Source organism: Henckelia pumila, chromosome 4 (assembly GCF_033568475.1).
Source record: "Henckelia pumila isolate YLH828 chromosome 4, ASM3356847v2, whole genome shotgun sequence".
Lineage (NCBI taxonomy): Eukaryota > Viridiplantae > Streptophyta > Magnoliopsida > Lamiales > Gesneriaceae > Henckelia > Henckelia pumila.
In genome coordinates this window covers 72,963,953-72,983,371 of record NC_133123.1, presented here as the reverse complement: position 1 = coordinate 72,983,371, position 19,419 = coordinate 72,963,953, and the positions used below count along the sequence as shown (strand labels likewise).

At 34.0% G+C, this 19,419-nt stretch overlaps 2 protein-coding genes across 4 annotated transcripts; both read right to left on the bottom strand.

Annotated features, from left to right (window-relative positions):
• Positions 1–5,720: 5,720 nt before the first annotated feature.
• Positions 5,721–10,259, bottom strand: LOC140864381 (guanosine nucleotide diphosphate dissociation inhibitor At5g09550-like). 2 transcript variants are annotated; one of them, XM_073268533.1, is made up of 13 exons: positions 9,998–10,259; positions 9,352–9,414; positions 9,065–9,148; positions 8,742–8,849; positions 8,496–8,668; positions 8,144–8,255; positions 7,359–7,439; positions 7,206–7,268; positions 6,846–6,947; positions 6,596–6,720; positions 6,281–6,491; positions 6,098–6,172; positions 5,721–6,018 (listed from the first exon to the last, which is right to left on the bottom strand). In XM_073268533.1, exons 1-13 carry the CDS (start codon positions 10,082–10,084, stop codon positions 5,965–5,967), a joined length of 1,338 nt encoding a protein of 445 aa, XP_073124634.1. In that variant the 5' UTR covers positions 10,085–10,259; the 3' UTR covers positions 5,721–5,964. The 2 variants fall into 2 exon arrangements, with proteins under 2 accessions (XP_073124634.1, XP_073124635.1); XM_073268534.1 differs by having other exon boundaries at positions 9,065–9,191; positions 9,998–10,043.
• Positions 10,260–11,545: 1,286 nt separating this feature from the next.
• Positions 11,546–16,783, bottom strand: LOC140865751 (MADS-box protein AGL24-like). 2 transcript variants are annotated; one of them, XM_073270493.1, is made up of 9 exons: positions 16,701–16,783; positions 16,067–16,291; positions 14,014–14,098; positions 12,890–12,951; positions 12,701–12,800; positions 12,452–12,493; positions 12,319–12,366; positions 11,881–12,005; positions 11,546–11,764 (listed from the first exon to the last, which is right to left on the bottom strand). In XM_073270493.1, exons 2-9 carry the CDS (start codon positions 16,246–16,248, stop codon positions 11,758–11,760), a joined length of 651 nt encoding a protein of 216 aa, XP_073126594.1. In that variant the 5' UTR covers positions 16,249–16,291; positions 16,701–16,783; the 3' UTR covers positions 11,546–11,757. The 2 variants fall into 2 exon arrangements, with proteins under 2 accessions (XP_073126594.1, XP_073126596.1); XM_073270495.1 differs by having other exon boundaries at positions 14,014–14,095.
• Positions 16,784–19,419: the final 2,636 nt, after the last annotated feature.

Below are 19,419 nucleotides of genomic sequence, written 5' to 3'. Positions count from 1 at the left end.
TGTAGCCCACGTCTGGGCGGACCTGACCTGCACCAGCCCCCAGCCCCATGCAGCCTACTACCATGAACCCGAACCCCTTCTTTCGAAAACCCTATTCTGCACCCTCGATGGCCGATCGAACCACTGTGGTTTCCTTGGCTCGTTTGGCTCGAACCACTCGAGCCATTCGAGTCCAGGCAACCCCCACATCTCCTCTGAACCTAGACCAGCAGCTAAACATGTCATGGAATAAAGAAACGTGAGCATGAATGGAGAATACATCAAATCGAGCACCAAGAACAAACACAAATAAATTTCTAAAAATTTTCAAGAACAAATCAACGCATACACCACGCACACATAATATTCACTGATATTGTACGAAAAAGTAGAATAAAAACATGCCTAGCACCGAAGTTTGAAGAGAAAAACGAGCGTGGGACGATTCCGGGACGACGGGACGACGAGAAACCTTGAAACTTTGAAGAGAATCGGCTATGGGCTCCTCCCTCGGCTGCTGGATCGACGAGGAAGATGATGGAGATGGGGTGAGGCGGCTGATGGAAAGAAACGTGAGGTTTTGGGTAGATTAGGTTAGAGTTTTTAATTTAATTAAAATAGGTTTTAGGATAATTAAAAGTTTTAAATATAAAATATAGAATTTTAAAACTCCAAATAAAATTTAAAATCTGATAACTTAAGTTAAAATTATAAAAATCCCGAAATTACAAGTTTAGGGAATTTTAAAAATAATTAAAAGTCATTAAAATGACTAAATTTGGATAAAAATGGACTCCTAAAATTATATAAAATTAAATACTAAAAATTTTGAGGCAATAAAACTCAAAATAATATTTTTGGGCTCTAAAAATTCTCATGGAATAAATTGGCTAGAAAGTTGTCATCTCGTCCGTCCACGGTCCCGTCTACGCGATAAAATAATTAAAATACTAAAAATCATAAAAATCCTTAATTATGGGTTAAATGCTTAAAAATAAATTAAATCATGCACAAATAATTCACATAATTATTTAACCCATAAATCAATCACATTTAAATAATTAAATATCCTAATTATGCATGCGGATTTACGTATTTAAAATACCGGGTGTTACAGCAAGATACGACCCCGGCTAGGAGAAGCATATGTTTTTGCCAACGTAGTCCATGCATCACGAGATGTGGTGGACGCAGCGATGAACGTAATCAAAGTGGGTGAAAGTGAACCGATGATTGCGTTGAGAAGCAGCTGATCTTGACGGACCTAGAGAGAGTGAGAAGGGTTGGTAATGGTGCCGGTAGCCGATGTGAGAGTGGCAGGAGGGCACATGTGCGTGCCATCAACATAGCCGATCAGGTCATAACCAATAAGAAGAGAGTTGAACTGAAGCTTCCATGCAGGGTAGTTTGTAGATGTAAGTTTGAGAGGAGCTTGGGCTGCCATATTAATGGCGATGAGAGAAGATGGGGCAACGATGTTAGCCGGATTGACAACGGTGCCGTCCGAAGATATGGTGGAGGGCTAGGGAGGGAGACGTGTAGGTTTAGGGTTTAGAGGCGTGAGCCGTCTGGCTTTGATACCATATAACGTATTGTGAATCAATAATTTATTAATCACAAGAGGATGTATATATACAACAAGTATTGAAGATTAGCCTAGATAAGCTCCTAATATAAACACAAATATACAAGGATAAGATATAAACAAATCACTAAGAATATCACGAAGGATATCTGTAGATATTATCCTAACAGTATAGTCTGAGATCCCTATTAGTTAGTTGGTAGTATCTATTATCTTAGTTAAGGCTTTTAGATAAGTAATAGTGATATGATTTTCACTTGGCTTGTATTGATGGACTATAGGTAAGTACCGACTGAGATATCCAGCAAGTATGCATGTTTATATGTTGTATTTTATGTGACATAATACATGTTTTACTGTTTTATACATATGTTGGATGTGCATATATCATGTTGATCAGCGTGTATCTCCTTTGATATAGTCATTGTAATAAGGTCGCTCAGTCCTATTTTCTTTATTTGTGGTCGGATAGCAAGAGATACCGTGATGACTGGGACAGATGGTACGGTGATCTCGATGAGTGTGAGAGTTTACCCCGTGGTCGGAATCCCAGATAGGTACCGCATACTCATTGGCGCCTAATCTAAGCAAGATTGTACTTGACCAATTACCCAGACATTTCATTTGCATTCATCATATATATCAATCTATGTACTCGTATTTACGTACAAAGCGGGTGTCGCTCACGTCTATGTTTTTATCATGGACATCTCTGTTATGATCTTAAGTCCATGGTGTTTAAAGGGTGATTTTGTCATGGGCTGTAATATATTGGGTCAAACCCATTATGTCGTTAGGAAGAGAATTCTAGAAGGAGTACCTTGGGAAAGGGGCAAGGGTAGTATAATAGGGATTGGTTGCATAAGAGTTAAGGACATTGATGAATTTCCATTGTGAGTTTTACTAGCCGAAGCTAGGGAAGAACGAAAGTTCTTGACAGAGATTATTCTCTGGGTTTAATTCAGTATATTTTTATTCTATTCTCAATTATCTCTTCATATAAATTGAGTTCGTAACATTGGTCCGACCTGCCGGATTCGGGGAGCGCCGATTCACGATGGACAGCACACCAACAGAAGCAAAATTTGAAGTCATGGAGAGGTCGGTGAGTGGGTTACAGGAAAATATGTTACAGGTGCAAGGGAGGTTGAAGAAGATCGAACGAGTTCTCAAAGGCTTTGGGGAATTGAAATCGATGATGGAACAGCTGATCAAGGGACAGGGAAAATTCGAGATGGCAGCAGATCAACGAGAGAATATCAAGGGTTTGATGGAGAAATTGGCGAAAAGAAAATTGGGAGATGAAGCAAACCAACAAGGTGACCTCAATGAACCAAAGGTGAAGGTGAATCATGAGTTGCTCTATCAAGTAAAAAACTCTGAAGGAAGAGGGCCTTGCAAAGAAGTGCACAGTGACACAAACGTTGTGATTAAGCAACCTGAAGAGTGGAACGATGCCCCAGGTGAGCTCTCAAAAGGCAAGCCGCCAAATATTGAAGCACGGAAAAATTCGCTAGGAGAATACATGGAGATAACTGGATTGAAAGCAGAGGAGCAGCGCACCAAAATTTGCAGGGAGAGAAGGACTTTTAATTGGAGTGGGAGGGTGGACAGGAAGATCCCGTGGATGAGATGGGAACAACGTCAAGTTGAATTGATTCAACGTTACAGTGGCCGGAAAGCCATGAATGATGGATATGCGACGTTGATTCAGAGACGCACGAGAGTAGGGCTGCATATCGTGAAGAATGAGAAGTTGTCAGCGCAAGAACGGACTCAAGAACAATGCATAGGTCCGGTGATTTATGGGCCCGAAGAAACTTTGAGATTGGCGAGGCATCAAAGCCCGATTAAAGTTATCAATGTTGAGAAATTGGGTTTTGAATCTTTTGACGGTGAAGAAGCCTTGAAAGAAGGGTTGTGCTATTATGTCTCTTTTGGGATTAGGCTAGATGGGAATGGGCTTGTTTACTACAGGCCCAATAGCTGCAGTAAGGGTTGGGCTCAATCCTTGTTCGCTTTAAATTTGAGCGAGACAAGTCAATTCGCTAGACGCCACACTAACGAGGAAGGAAGAAAAACTCTAGGGAGTCATCCTTTCACCAAAGGATGGAAGTATAGTAGCAGCGCGGCCACTGTGAGAAATAACAGGAGACTAGGGACAAGGAATCCGGAAAGCCTAACGGTTTTGCAAAAGGGAATTGAAGAGTATCCTCTTTATTTCTTCTATTTTGGTAATGAGTTTTTTGAACTGGGTTTTGCGATAGTTGTCTTCGATGTTGGGTGGAAAGTTTCTGAATTCAGAGAAGAGGTTTATGATCTCAGTCTTGAGGCCAAGGCTGATTTTGTCAATACTGGGTCTTCGAACCTGTGCAAGATAAGGTGGCACTCGGAGAAATTGAAGCCTGAGATAGGGAATACTAAAGCTACTGTTTGTTGTTTGTGTCACGGAAGTGCTGGGCAAACCTCATATCATGGCCACAATCGGTATTGGAGCGGAATTATTGGTGGCCCACGAACTGACTTTGCACAAAGCCTGGCCGAACAAAAGTCGAAGGAGGATGAGGGAAAGGACTTTAGTGATGAAAATGCTGGAGATCTCTTGGGCCAAGGGGTTTCAACTGGGCTGGGCCAGGAAGTACTCAACGCCTTCTAAATTGAAGTTTTATCGCGTCTTGTTAAATGCCACAATTTTTCTGAAGTTTTCAATTCATGAGGTAATCGGCAGGGACTGGAGAAGACTATGGTTTCCCGATAGAAGGTGGGAAACGGGCGCAACACAAGTAAGGGGTAGGGTGGACGAAAAATTGAGCTCTTCTTCTATCAAAACCAGAATTGACAGTGGAATGGAGGAGGGAGCCTACAGCCCAACTACTGTGATGGGGCAAATCATTGGTGAAAGAAATTCAGTGGTTGATGCAACAATTAAAGTAATGAAATTTCTTGGTAATACTTTCCAAATCCTATATACGACAAAAAGGACACTATGCGATATGGTTGATGATGCTGGAAGTGACTTTGGAAATCAAAATGCTACTTGCTTCTGGAAAATGTCAGTGGACAGGGAATTAGTATTATCAATGAAGCCAACTACTGGAACTTCATGGAGTATCGATCATCTTGATATGATTGGATGGACATTGTTATATTGGGCTTCATTCTTTGTCAAGGAAGGTGTTCAACTCATCACAGAAGCACTTCATAACTCCAGTCTTGAGGACAAGACTGTTTTTCAATATGGTGGTATTGTTATGATCTTAAGTTCATGGTGTTTAAAGGGTGGTTTTGTTATGGGCTGTAATATATTGGGTCAAACCCATTATGTCGTTAGGAAGAGAATTTTAGAAGGAGTGCCTTGGGAAAAGGGCAAGGGTAGTATAATAGGGGTTGGTTGCATAAGAGTTAAGGACATTGATGAATTTCCATTGTGAGTTTTACTAGCCGAAGCTAGGGAAGAATGAAAGTTCTTGTAAAGAGATTATTCTCTGGGTTTAATTCAGTATATTTTTATTCTATTCTCAATTATCTCTTCATATAAATTGAGTTCATAACATTATCTCATTCGATGGGGTAGATTGCAGGTTGACCAGGATTTGGATCAGTTGTTGATCGGTAACCAGGGTTTGTGAGCGGAGGCTTCTAGTAGTTTAGTTTAAGTTATTTTTGCTATATGTTTATTTGATTGGATTGTATATTGATATTTACTTGGGTTTTCAGTTTTATTCATGTTGTATACTACCGAATTAATATTTTGTTTTAAGTTTTTGCGGTTTACTCTAATTATGTTTATCTATTTGAGTTTATTGCATGTCTAAGTAGTAAACTAGTAGATGATCAGGACGGTCCCTACAGATCCCTAGCCAAGAAACTAGAAAATTTAGCACTGTCTTTATGCTATTTGTATAATCAAGCATTCACAGCGTTACAAAAATCAACTTTATAGTTAACTCGTCTAACAATAGTCTGATGTTATATGTGCCTTTCCATTCTTTTGTGTCATTTTTGCAAGTGAGGCGTACAATCATTGCCTTCGAATATTATCGATTTGATCATAAATAAGAAAAATTTATCGAAAAGAAATAAAGAAAGTTTGGTGACAGATGCCACCAGACAAATTTACAATCAGATTTTTTACTGGAACTCCCAGTTGCTTATAAGAAATTCACCGAAAAGTCGAAGATATTGTTCGAACATGCATTCCATCGAGAACGAAGAACAACTCAAGAAACATAGAGTAGAACAACAATGAAGATACTACAAGGACCTAAGACACTTGTCCTAATGATATTTTTCCAGGAAATGAATTTTCCTTAACGAAATCACGTACGTACTCAAGTTTATGCATATATTAGAAATAGAAGTTGATGATCCATGAAAATTTTGGGGACATTGGAAGGTGCTCATTCTTCAGCACCAGCACTGGCCGAACTCAGGTCCACCGACAAATCGAGAAGCTAGAACAACATAGTGAGTTACATAAAATCAACAAGTTAATGTAATCTTGGAAAATCAATTCACTTGTTTGAGAAATACCTTTCCAGTTATCTTTGTGTACATGGCCAACACATCAGTAACTGTGGATTCAAAGTGTGTCGTCGCATCATAACTCTGAAACACGCGATAAAAGGAACGACATTTTGATATAATGAGGTACGTGTTTACGTGTATTTATGTCAGTCTTGACAAAAACAATAGGAAAATAGACAAGCATAACACCTTAGATATGTAACAATAGTCAGCGTCGTTGTCGTTGGTGGGTACAAATGTGTCGTAGGTCTCATAAAAGATTTCATCAATTGGTCCAAGAAGTTCCACGCCAGGCTTCAGTTCGACCTCTGGGTTGTCAGTTTCCGCTTCTGCAGAAACAAATGCTATGTATTTTCCTTTAGGAGCCACGTTGTGAGCATATGAGCAGCAGAACAGATACCTTTAGCATCAGAGACATGGTCAGCGCGAGACAAAAACAATATAGCCATAAACAAGAGTTTTTCATAGCATGCAAATATGACGCCACGAAGTTAACGGACGCACATATCTGATTTACGGCCAAGTTGCTTCTGTGGTAGAATGACTTGGGCTGAGTGAGACTCATTGGTGTCCGGAATTGGGTGACTCATGATACAAATAGCACGAGCGACCTTTCCAACCTTATGAACCTGTGGATATAGGCATTCATATTTTACACTAGTATTGTGGACATCAAGAACGTGCAACTTGAGACCTTGCGTTCTGTTATGTGATGTGCCATTCTAATTAGGAGCTGGCTGGAACTTAAACTTACCTTATCAGGTAAATACGTGGGATCGCAGACGACCTTCTTGCATTTAGCAGTTTCTCCTTCAGAGGTTACTCCAATAACCTTTCCATCTGCACCAAACTCCACCTGTAAAATCGGAAAAAAAAAATCCAAAACAATTAGATGGATTGAAATGCATGGAAAACCTCCATGTTTGCATTGACATCAAGGTAATAAATCCAACAAACATGAAAGCTGAAGCCTCTATTGAACCGGATTCTATAAACAAATGAAATTCTTGCAACTGTTTAATTTCTTCATCAAAGAAGACATGAAGCTTGAAAACGATACCAAGGAAAGAAAGGTGGTTCTGGTAAGAAAGACCGAAATTGGTTGAAATATTACCTTACATTGTGGCTTGTTCAGCATGTATGTCCCGCCATAAACAGCACTTAAGCGTGCAAATGCCTGTGAATAATAATACATGCATGCTCAATCATGCACCAACTAAATTAATACTGCTCTAAACATGAAATTAATATACATAGGCACACAAACCTGAGGTAATTCTCCCAGTCCATACAGTGGATAGATGTATGGGGATCCCGCTTGGAAGCGTGCCAAAGATTCGGCATACAGCTTTTTGAGAAATAATAAGTTATTAAACGCTACACTTTAGTAAGAAAAACTTCACAAATGCACAGACCAAAAAAAAAAGAGCATTGTAAGAAATATTCAACCTCAAATTCGAACTACATATAGCCAGTTCATCAGAAAGAGTACATGATGGTTTAATTTCCCAAATCCATTACCCAAACACCAAAATAGACTCAAATATTTTCACTTCAATTTCAATCCTTTTCACAAAAATACATTTACATCAATACCTACACCTTCCACATAATCATTACATTTAGTTCAAATTTTCACTTAAAAAAAACACTATCATTATAGAATCTTTTCATCAAATATATTATATACATTATATTTTAAAATTTTAAATTGCGCACAAATATCATTTTAAATATAATATATAAGATAGTTAATAAAGAAACTGTTACATAAATTGATAAAAAAAAATAATACTGTCAATCATACATTTTTACCTGTCAAATTTTTTTCTCAAAATATTTCAATAAAATATAAAATTTAACACTAAACATTACGATACACACGTACACACACATACATATATACTGATATATAAATTACATTCTCAAAGCAACCATGTACGTCTAACATATTTGTTGTTGGTCCTTGTTCTAGGCTTAAAAGGTGTGGCTAAGAAAAGAAAAACTTGACATTCATTAGACATGCCAACTACAATTGATAAAAGCATCTACCTTCATTCTCTTAACAAAATCCATAGCTGGCTGATCCAAGTAACTATCGTTACTATGCAGTGCCAAAGCATGGCCAATAAAATCAATTGTGTCATCTTCAAGCTCATATTTTCTGCATCAGATAACAAAAATGGTTTTTAATTTAAATTAAGAGGGCAAACAATTTTCAAGCTAACTTTCCGTGATTTCATAACCATTGTGACACGTGATTCATCAAATGCAATGGCAAAAATAACTGATAAGGAGTTAATTGCATTTACTAGTCGAATAGATATTTAAATCTCTACTAAGATCAACAAAATGATCAAAACATGCAGCGCAAGTCAATAATATGAAATGCTGAAAAACTAACGCAATAAGTTCTTTCGCTGTGATTGTATCCAGATTCATCCCTTCATGAGTTTTTGGATTGCTCCCTTCGAATTCTTGCACAAAAATAAAAAACTTTCTTGCACGACGCTTTTCAAACAGCCCCATTAGTGGAGATTTTAGTGCTTCAACATCAGTTGCAGGAACTTTATAGATCTGGGTGGATTAAGTTTAATACGATAAGGAGAACAAATGCAAATAACTGTTAAACTTTACTAAAGCAGCATACCTTTCCTTTATTGTAGACAAAACTACCATCTACTGCCTTGAAGTTCAGATACTTGGTAACATTCGCATGGATAAGCACCCGTACCAATGTTCCATTCGCCATCATGAACTAAAAAAAATGATAATAATATCGAACTCAAATTTAACAATTAGATTTTGAAAAATGCAAGAAGCCAATCTATTTCCAGAACTTGAAACTCAACAGCAAAAGTTGTATTGCAATAGCTTGAGATTTGATGGATCCAAATGACAGATCAACCTTGGAGCATTGAAGCAAAAGCGAGGAAGGTAGAAGAGTGAATATCATCAGAAAATCTCAAATACCTTTGGAATCATATCAACATTGTACTCTCTGCTGGCTCCTAATTGCTCTGTAGGCTGGTCATTTCCCCTGAAGCGTTTCCAGAGCTATGGAACAAAATATAATTTGCTAAAACAAACAGGGGAAACCCTACAAAAAGTTCAAAATACAATGTGGCTATATTTACTCTAATTATCCATTTTTATTTGATCAATAAGGTTTCTATAAATATTATAAATTTGCCCAAAGGGCTTGGAACTTTGCATTTGATAAGAAACCGCTTATATTCGGTGATTGTAGCAAATATTACCTGATTTAAATTGAGAGAGCAGGATTCTCCTCCATAATAGTCATTTTTGTCCATATGAAGCACCTGCTCAGAAAACACAAGATTGAATCTTTGAAGCTCCATTTTTAATAAATTCTGAAGCAGTGATGAGTTTAAGTGGACATCATATTTCACAATACTCAAATGATCAAATCCGCTATTAACGAACAATAAAACTTGAAAATTCCAAATCGAATTTCGAAAATTCATCACAAATCAATCCAAATTTGGAAATGATTGCACACAGCAGTGCCAAACACACCAACAATTTAACAAATCCAGAAATCATCAGATCCTGATCTTTCTATGACAATGACAAAAATGATAAACACTGCTAACAAGAACAAACAAATGATCATCTAACCCTTAAATCATACCAAAAAAGGCCAAAAATTTTATGGGCTTAATCTAAGAAACCCGCAAACCAGACCAAGAAAATCACTGCAAGCAAAATCATACAAACAATATAGCATCCATGCATAAATCCCATATCATATCATATTTAAAACATCCCAGAAAACTACTTGGCTCAATCAAGGCACCTTTTAAATTGGACAAGAAATCTCACACAATCCTACTTCATTCACAAAAATCCATGCATGGAGAGTGGGGGACTAAAAGCACTAACTTTGAGACCATCAACGGAGAGGAGGCCACTGAGAATGCACTCTTTGAGCCCAGTTCCCAGAACAATCACATCATATTCTTCATCCATGTCGACGAACAAATTGAATTCACCTCAAATTTCAAAAAAAAAAAAACCCAGAAAAATTGGAGAGAGATAGAGGAGAAGAGTAAACAATATGAAAAAGGGATCAAAGGAGAAGATAGAGTGAAGGAGGGAAAGAGAAGAGGATCAAAGGAAACGAGAACAGTGGGAGATTTACGAAGCGGACACATTCTGTGCTATGCAGGGGGAGCGAGTCTTCAGCGTGGGGGTATTCTAATTTCTATTATATAGTGTAATAATGTATTTTTCGTTTGCCTAAAAAAATAATGTATTTTTCAGAAATAAATAAATTTAAATATAGTTTTTTTGGTATATAATAACTGAAAATTCTTATTAACAATAAATTTGTTTTATCAAATATCTCATCAAAATTTTTGTACCTCATCTTCTATCACGCTACATGTACTCAAAGTACCAATTTTATTTTATTTTTTGGCGTTCATAATATTTTTTATTCGACCATTTGAAACAGTTAAATAAGAGATCTTATTATGTTTTACGTTAGCCAATGATTCATAAAAAAATTTAACAAAAAAACTGAATAATTGATGTGGTGCAATAATTATTCGTATTTGGAGTACAATCAAAATGCGGTGTTTGAATTTTTGTATGATTTAAAATATTTTAGTTGCAATATTATTATTATTTATAATTTTTTTAAGTTGCAAATGTTCGATCTTTCAATAAATATATATTCAAATTAATTGGACTTCGTTTCACAAGTAGTTCGATTTAGCTTGATGTTATAATTATAATGCATTCTTAATAATAAAAAAATGCATTTTTAAAATTATTGATGTATAATCACTTTCATTTGTAACAAAAATAGCATATAACAAGTTAATTTTTATATAATAATAAATTGAGGAGGAAAATTGTATAATTAATAATTTATGGATTTAAATGAGCAAGCTTAACATAAGTACAAAAAATCTCATGAAATGTCTCGGGTCAATTTCGTAAGCCGAATTTCCTATCCAATCTGACTCAAAAAAATATTATTTTTTATGTCAAAAATATTATTTTTTTACCTCAATTATCAATCGAGTCTTGAACCTCTTTACTTAGTGGAATTATTATCATGTATGCCCTAGATGCTAGATTGGCACGTATTTTTCCACGAACATACACAAGAACAGATAGATAGATTAATTAATTTAAGCGACGTAGAATGAAAAATTACAATTTTGGTTATACAACTTGATTATTTTTTATTTTTAATCATGTAAGTGTTTATTTATTCTTATTTTTAGTCATTTTTTATCAGACTGCTAACGTGACATCAAAAAATCGATAACATAATATCAAAAATTGCTGATATGACGTCAAACATTTGTCACGTGTCCAATCCGATAAAAAAAGAGCTGAAAATGAGAACAAGTGTACATACTTAATTAATGGCTAAAATTAACCTGAAAAGTGAAAACTTAGGAACAACGGTGAAGCTACAAAAACGAAATTCGTAATTTCTCCCGCTGAAGAGAGAAATTGAAAATAAGGATATCATATATTTGATCAAAGTATTTAAATACAAAGAAAATGGGAAACTTCCGGTCCAAATTATTTTATACAACATTAAATTAGCATATATAAACCCAAATGATGAGAACCCGGTTCTTCAATGCTGCATGTCATCAACCCTTCTCTTGATTAATAGTTTACAGGCTGCAACAATTAGTTGAGAATTATATATGTTCTTAAACCAGGTAACTTCATTAAAAAATATATATATTATAAGCCTATGCAATTTAATTTACAAATATATATTCCAAGTCACGCACCAAAGCCTGAGGGAAGTATCGGAGTCGCTTTTGTCCTCGGCACAGGCAAAGCTATGGCTGTTAGTAATGGAGCTTGCTGAATTCCCTTGATCAGCTTCAACTGCGATTCTCGTGCCTTCATATCTCTGAATCAAATATGTACCTAGCTAGATTAATCAAACTCTCATGTTTGGAAGAGCTTCTAGCTAGAAAACAGAATTTCTCATCTTTTCCTTCATAAAATTTCAAAAAGCTGAGAAGTACTGTTTCCTAGAAGCTATTTCAAAAACTACCATAATTCATCTTTTTTTTAACAACCATTTCGAATAGAAAACATAAAATTTTGTGGTACACATGCAAAAATCACAGGTCTTGAAATGAGAATGGTATAATTCATATAAACAACTTGCTGAACAAAGAAAATCCGATTTTTCGGGTTATCGGAAATCTAGAACTCACCTCTGCTTGTTCTTTCAATCGTGCATTTTGTTCCATTAGCTCTGACTCCTGGAAATTTTAGATAACATTTTAATGTTCTTGGATAAATTAAAATCAAAGGTTATATAGATCAAGGTCTGGTTTCAACACATGCCTTAGACTTGAGGGTGCTGATTTCATTCAAGAACTTCTCATCCTGTGACATACAAAAATAAGCATACACAAGATAGTTTCATAAATATTCTAATGGCATGCAATAACTTCTAATTTTCGGCTATTGGTCTAAATGATGATGTGGCGTCAAAAAATGTTGATGTGACATCGAAAAATTGCTGAATTGAACCATGCATTCTAGCCCCGGCCAAGTGAACTGAAGAGCCTGATGGAATTGAAACAGCCTAACCTTAAATTTTCCAACGCGGCTCAATCCACCTTCTACATATTTCTCTAGTCTCATCAAATCATCCAAGCTAAGTCCTTCAAGCTCTTCTCCCTTGATTTGCCTGTGGGATAAAATCATTCCAATGATTTTCGGTATGTGTATTTACATAGATTGAACAGGTAACATGGATGAGGAGATGCTACAACATACTGTAACTCGGTAGTCCGCTTTGCAAGTTCCTTGTTGAGCATGTCATGCCTGGTACCTTCGGCCTGAAATGATAAATAATAATTAAGAGAATGAAATGATATTTGAAAAAGTTATTACTTAATAGGTTTTTCCTGGACTTCCCAGCTAAACATTGACAAGTTCCAACATTGCTCTTGTTATCTATCTTAAGTCATGCATACTTGATGAACATTAGAATATCAGATAAGATCGATAAAATCATCGTTCGGATACTATATATAGCCCTATGTTTTATGTGTTCTTTAAATACTTTTTGAAATTATTTTTGAAAGAAAGAATACGTGATTGTTTTGTATTTGATTGAAGCGCGAACAAATTGAGAACATGATAAGTACTGCAGGTCTATTGGCAGCAAGGTGAAGCAAAGTGTTCGTCTGCACTAAACAAAAATCCAACTTATTCCTAATCAACAAAGGGCATAAAAATCAAACCATACATGAGCATTTTTTCTTCGAATTTAGTAAATCAAGAACGTATCTTTTCTGTGCTAATATCTTCTATTGTTAAGAAACCTTTAAATTTCTTTTAAAAAATTCCTACTTTATAATAAGGAAAATCATTTTTTTTTGTTCATTAACTTATCTATTTTTTGGTTTGGTCCATTAACTTCTCAAAGTTTAGTTTTGATATACTAATTTTTTATTTTCGGCTATTTTAGTCCAACGAATGATGTGGCACCGAAAAATGTTGACGTGACATCGAAAAATCCTGACATGCCAAGCTGTCACGTCAGCAATTGGATCAAAATAACCGAAAATTATAAGTTAGTGTACCAAAACCAAACTTTGGAAAGTTAACCAAAAGCAAAAAAAAAATGGACAAGTTAATAGACAAAAAAAAAATAATTTTTTTTTTTATGATAATAAACAACAAAAAGTATAAGTGTATATGAATTGCTGATATTCCTGAATGCTGATGTGGCATTTGTACACGTCAGCGTCATATCAACGAGACGTTTAAGAAAGGACTAAAGTTAGCTAGCAAAAAAAAAAAAAAAACAACAACAACAACAAAGACAGTAGACTAAGACTGAAATTTAGGATCACATATATATAACAAAGATAGAAATCGTGTAATTAATGTACCTGATTTATGAGGAGAGGTTGCTGGCTTTGATTATTAGAGTTCTCCGTTTGCACAGAATACCTTTGTATGAGCTGCATCATGCTTCTTCAAAGACACAAGAAACAGCAAAATTTCAAGTTAATTAGGTTAGCTAGCTAGTTTCCTTACCGAATAAGCGAATAAATTAAGCATAATTAATTTTCATATGATATCCACCAATTCATTTAATTAAATCATGAATTTGTAAAACCTAACTGCATCCGTGTACATGCGACATCTTGATCATTCTGCATTCAAGAAACAAAATTTGGTATAGGGCTTATATATTCCATTACAAAACAGTTAAAAGACAAAATTAATCTGGGAGAACACAGGTAATGTGATCTTTTTACATGATAATTGGCATAATTCTAACATCTAGTTTACGTTTTTTTTTGCGTTAATACGCGTTTTTCTACGTGTTAGATGTACAACTGTGAGTTTGTTTTTTCAATCGCCAAGAGCCATTAATCAGCTAGATGATCACTTGCACCATATAATATGAAGATGAAATATGATTTGGACATAAGGTAGACTGATAGTTCAACTACCAGCTAGACTCTCGCTATGCATGAACTCACAAATCCAGTTTTCAAACGGACAAACTCAAAAAATAGTTCTCTTTCTTGTTTAACATGAGAAATTATCTTTTCGGATTCGGCAAAGAGAAGATAGGTAAATAGTATATGATAAAATAACAAGAAATAGCAAAATATAAAGTCGAGTCAATAAGATAACGCCCGTTTTCTTTCATTCAATCATAGAGTTCATCCATCTTGAACGAGGTCCTAAATTAGTATACATGAAGAGGGTTGAATGAGAAACCACCAAAGTATTAATGCTGCAAAATCATCTTTTTTTTCTTTGTATATTTTAATCAACACATAAAGTTGAATATTGATTATCGATGATAATGGTGTTTACAAGACTAATGGAAGATAGAATGGCTACAAAGCACAAAGGTGTTGGTCCAGCAACTTGTGGCCTTGGATGTGCAAATCACACGCCAGTGGTCCGCATCATTAATGCATCTATACGTATCACAAAAAAGAAAAATTATCTTTGGGTGATGCTACATGTACACGGAGAATTACACGTTGGATAACACGTTGCACTTGAAATTACATAAATATCCTTAATTTATTTTGGAGAAAATTTTTTCAAATAAAATAAAGTGATAATTTTATAATTTCATGTGCATCGTGTAACCTAACGTGTAACCCTCCCATAATCTTTGATTCTTATTTATTATTCCATAAAAGCTTCATTCCAAAAAGAAAAAAGAAAAAACCCCAAAAAAAAAATGAAAAATGATCCCGTGTATCTCAATTGATCAGAGCGTGTTCTACCGTTTTATGTGCGTGAAATTTTACTTTTTTTGACGAATATACCTGTCATATATACAACATCAAACATTACAATATATGGCAAAATTAGTACTATTTGATTTTGATGGATCGTTGAAAATAAGAACAACATTGCGTAAATGAAGATTTCTTTGGGATTTCACGGTACGGAATCAGTAAAATCTATGCTGATATTTCCATGATACATTATTTACTTTCTTGGCGTCTTCTCCGAAAAGCAAATGCCCCCACAGACCCGACTCCCCCACGTACACAGCTTAATATCAGAAACATAATCATACGATAATATAAATATAGATGCATATATGTATGTATTTATATATTCAGCGTAATGATATATACACAGTGGCCCAATTTATGTTTACGGATCTGAACCCTTTTCTTTTATTGGCTTCGCGATTCAGCCATTTTTAAGGAAACCAAGAATTCACAGAGAGAGAAGTGAAGAGGGCATGTTGAACTGGAAACATATATGATATAAATACTTATATATGCACACAAAATACAGTTAAAATGTGGTAAAGATATCAGCTTTCCAACTAAAAACTCGCAGATCTGGACCTTTGCCTGATGTGGGTTTCAAGTTTCAGCAGTTTTTAGAAGAAAGAAAGAAAGAACACATGAGAAAGATGGATGAAAATAAAAAGATTGAAGAGAACCTAGCTACCTGGAGCTGGAGAAATCGAAAAGCTTGCCAGTAGCTGAGAAAACAATGAGGGCAATTTCAGCATCACAGAGAACCGAGAGTTCTTGAGCTTTCTTGAAAAGCCCTTTTCTTCTCTTGGAAAAGGTCACCTGCCTCGCCGTTAGGTTGTCAATCTTGTTGATCTGAATCTTTTGCCTCACCATTTTTCTTTTTTTCTTTTTTTGTTGTTGTTTATCTCATCAAGGCCTGCAAATCAAGCTTCAAAATATAAAAGATATATTGCTTCACCATAACAAACCAAGAAAATATGAACAAGCTTTCGATCGTGTGATTTATGCAGATAACAGTACTGTTATTAATTAGCATGATGATATTATAGCTAGGGACAAGGCGGTAGGGATATTTCTTCGTGGGTTTTTGCGAGATGGGTTTTTGATAAAATTAAGGAACTCAAAAGGTGAAATATATATATATATAAAAAGAAAAAGGAACCCGTGTATCGAAGTACCACAATCTGCAAGCAAAACCCTTGGTTTACCAAAAATAAGCACAAAAATGACACAGAATCTTTGCAAATTTCACAGCAATAAAAAGACACAAGGATTTGGAATGAATGTGAATTTGATTTGCTAGTTCAGGGAAGAAAGGACATCACCTCCTCCAAGAGAGAGACCCAAAATCAAGGAGCCCTAGGCGCAGATAAAGAGAGAGAGAGAGAGAGAAAGTGAGCTGAATAGCTTACTATTCTCAGCTGACTTCTCTCAAATGAATGATCCAATGGGTACTAGGCTCTAGGGCCCTCATGGTACCGGATCATGACCCGACCCACAGGGGCGGACCCATATAGGGTGCCCCTCATTTTTTCATAAAATAAAATATAATACATACTAATTTTAATTCATATTTGTGTTATAAATTGAAAAATAAAATTATTTAGGAATTTATCAAATAATATAATAAATTATTACGTATTGATGGCACTATTTTAAATTTTTTGTTTGCCATTTAATGATATAAATTATACATTCGTGAATTTTTTTATGAATTGTATCGTTTAACATAGTTAGATTTTTATTTTTGCCTGAATTGCATTTTTTTGATATCTGAATTCTTTAATGTGTTTAGCTTGTATATTTTTATTTTTAAAATTTTTAACACATATATTGACAAAATGAACTAAATTTAATGTATACAAAATAGAAAAAAACAAAATGGTCACCTAAGCTACGTCCGACAGACCAACACGTGGCTCCCCTCTTAATTGCGTCCCCCTGAAAAACTTTTCTGGGTCCGCTCCTGGACAACCCGTTTGGGACCGATATGAATATGAAAAACGCGCTATACTAGTAGTATGTGCAACCATGGGTTGCACATGATTATATGTTACATTGAGAAAAAAATTGATATATTAGAATGGAATAAGGTAGGAATAGAAACTTTGGAGTGGAATAAGAATGAGAATGGTACTTGTATTCTAATTCAATGACTGGTATTGAAAAAAATGAAAAGGACTAGAATGAAATTAGTTTTAATAATCAAATAGTTTTAGTCAGAATGGGAAAAATAATAGTACACAAAAGTGTTATTATTATTACTAATGACTTGTACACGCAATGCGTGTGTTTGTTAATATATGTATTATTAAACTACAGAAGATAAAATATATGTAATAGTTGTTATTATTATTATTTTTTTTTAAAAAAAAAAAGATATTATCCTGAAACAGTTAAACACATGATGGGAGTTATTTTTCAAAATCTGAAAATCAACACATTTGATTTTTTTAATTAAAAATTACTTTACTAGGTGGACGATAATTTTGGAAATTCATTTAAAAGTACCAAAAAAATTACTATAACATTCTCTCACTTTATTAAATAGTAAAGTAATAGTTAATAATAGATTATTATTATTATTATTATTATTATCAAATAACAAAATAATAATATTATATAATTATTGTATTTAGTTTTATTTAATTTATATATTAATAAGAATAATTTTTATAATTATTTTTAATATAATCATAATTTTTATAATAATAAAAATAAATAATATAACAATTATTATTTTTATTAATATTAGTTATAATAATATAACTAAATAATATAATATAGTGTTTATAAAAATAATAAATAAATAACAATTTTTTAATTAATAATTTATAAATAATAATAATGACAGATAAATAAATAAATAAATAAATCATAATACTAATAATGATTTATATGTGAAAATAATTATTTATATATAATAGTAAAATAATTATATATAATTTTTGTTTTATATATAATATTAAATTATTATCAATAATATTATATATTATTATTATATGGGGGTATATTGTTAGAAATAAACTAAATATATAAGAAAAAAATTTACAAAAATAAGAAGGAATAGTGGGAACAACCATTCCCATTTAAAATGGATAATGGTCATGCTCATAATCTCATTCCAAGGGTCATATCTAGGGCTGGCATACCGTACCGAAATATCGAAATTTTGGCATATCGTACTGAAATTTTTTCGATATAAAGACATTTTTTCGATATATCGAATTTTTTTTTCGGTATCTATACGGTATCAATATGGATTTTTTTCGTACCAAAGTTTCAGAATTTTACTATCGGTATCGGTATAAATTTTTTTCATACCAATATTTGTAGTAAAAGATACCGAAAAGCCACCCCGACTCATACCAAATATAGGTACGAGGAATAAGATGAGAATGCTATTTTTTTATACCAATCATGCCTTTTAGTTTTAAGATTATTCCAATTGCACAAATATAATAATTTTTATTTTTATAATTTTAAAATTAATATTTAATTTTGTGTGTAATCTTGTTATACGTATGGTATTTTTCATGAAAAATAGGTATTGGTCATGTATGTATATAATAAATATATTGAATTTTGGGAGCTGATAGATATGCATGGCCTATTGGTCGGATAACCCTAAATAAATTATATAAATAAATAAATAAATTTTTTTAATAATTTTAAATTAAGCCTAAAATATAAAATTAAAGACACAATCAAAACATTAACTTGAACACAAAAGCTCAGTCTTGCATGTTCCATTTTTGGAAATTTTAGTCTTTTTTATTGAAAATACCGAAATGGAACTATACATGTCAGCTCCACATCAATGCCACGTCGAAAAAGAACTAAAATTGTCACACAAAAAAAAAAGATGGCAGACTGAAATATGACAACTGAAAGGACCAAAATCGTAAAATGATATATATATGGGACCAAAAAAAACAATTTTCCTACTTTTTTTTCCAAAAGTATTACTTTTTAAACAAAAACTCTTGTGAGACGGTCTGACGGGTAAATTTTGTTAGACGAATCTCTTAATTAGATCACTCA

Bases quoted from the DNA above. Each gene is read 5' to 3' on its own strand.
- LOC140864381 (XM_073268533.1), bottom strand. From the start codon at position 10,084: ATGGATGAAGAATATGATGTGATTGTTCTGGGAACTGGGCTCAAAGAG. The intron at 9,149-9,351 runs GTAATATTTGCT...TTTGTTCCATAG, and splicing joins GCTCTCTCAATTTAAATCAG to CTCTGGAAACGCTTCAGGGG. The intron at 8,850-9,064 runs GTATTTGAGATT...CATTTTTTTTAG, and splicing joins ATGTTGATATGATTCCAAAG to TTCATGATGGCGAATGGAAC.
- LOC140865751 (XM_073270493.1), bottom strand. From the start codon at position 16,248: ATGGTGAGGCAAAAGATTCAGATCAACAAGATTGACAACCTAACGGCG. The intron at 12,952-14,013 runs GTACATTAATTA...TTATCATTTCAG, and splicing joins AACCTCTCCTCATAAATCAG to GCCGAAGGTACCAGGCATGA. The intron at 12,801-12,889 runs GTATGTTGTAGC...TTTATCCCACAG, and splicing joins AAGCGGACTACCGAGTTACA to GCAAATCAAGGGAGAAGAGC.